The sequence below is a fragment of the Corvus brachyrhynchos genome, unplaced genomic scaffold (assembly GCF_000691975.1).
Source record: "Corvus brachyrhynchos isolate BGI_N302 unplaced genomic scaffold, ASM69197v1 scaffold34, whole genome shotgun sequence".
NCBI classification, from domain to species: domain Eukaryota; kingdom Metazoa; phylum Chordata; class Aves; order Passeriformes; family Corvidae; genus Corvus; species Corvus brachyrhynchos.
The window spans coordinates 5,225,225-5,225,869 of NW_008238126.1; the positions used below are offsets into that span (position 1 = coordinate 5,225,225).

The 645-nt window shown below is 44.0% G+C and overlaps 1 protein-coding gene across 1 annotated transcript in view; it reads right to left on the minus strand.

The window, feature by feature from the left end:
• Positions 1–644, minus strand: part of LOC103615084 (cytochrome c oxidase assembly factor 7) — a gene marked incomplete at its 5' end in the record, with an annotated part of 2,160 nt that extends 1,516 nt beyond the window's left edge. The window contains one exon of the mRNA XM_008633091.2: positions 563–644. Within this exon, the coding sequence (XP_008631313.1) occupies positions 563–644 (82 nt within the window). The remainder of the gene's footprint in view (positions 1–562) is intronic.
• Position 645: the final 1 nt, after the last annotated feature.

Below are 645 nucleotides of genomic sequence, written 5' to 3' on the forward strand. Positions count from 1 at the left end.
TTACTACATTAATGGATTTAATATCTTACACTAGGCAAATATTATTTTGCCAGTATACCTACACCAAGATTGTTACTAGTTTTGAACTACAGTAAAATATTGTTCCTTACTAGTACTGTCATTTGGAACATCTCTCACTAATTTAACTGCTTTCCATTACTGTACCAGTAAATACATTTTGAGCAGACTTGGGGACTACTTACGTAAGCATGTAACTAGTCTGTGAGTTTCTTTATTTCTTACTTTCTTTCACTGAGAATAGTCCAACAATACGAGATGTTAAGAATTGAATAAGCAGTAACATTGTGCACTGGCTGTACTTACCTGTTAAACGGATGTAATAATAATAATAAAAAAACCCGTAGTTAACATACGGCTGATTTTTCAGAAGGAAGCAGCTTAAGATTTCCCATCCTCCCCCCACTTTTATGAGGTGACCATGAAAGGGGCAGGACCGATAATTGCTCCTTCAAGGTCAGGACGAGAGGCAGATGTGAGGCTGGCCGGGTATTGGGATAGGTTGCCCGGGGAGGTGGTGGAGTCGAGGAGCCCCCCTGCCCACCTTTGCCGAGGGCCTGGTAGGCCCCCAGCTTGTAGCAGGTCTCGCTGTGCCCGTGCGACTCGCAGTTGTCGGGCAGGCCCAGC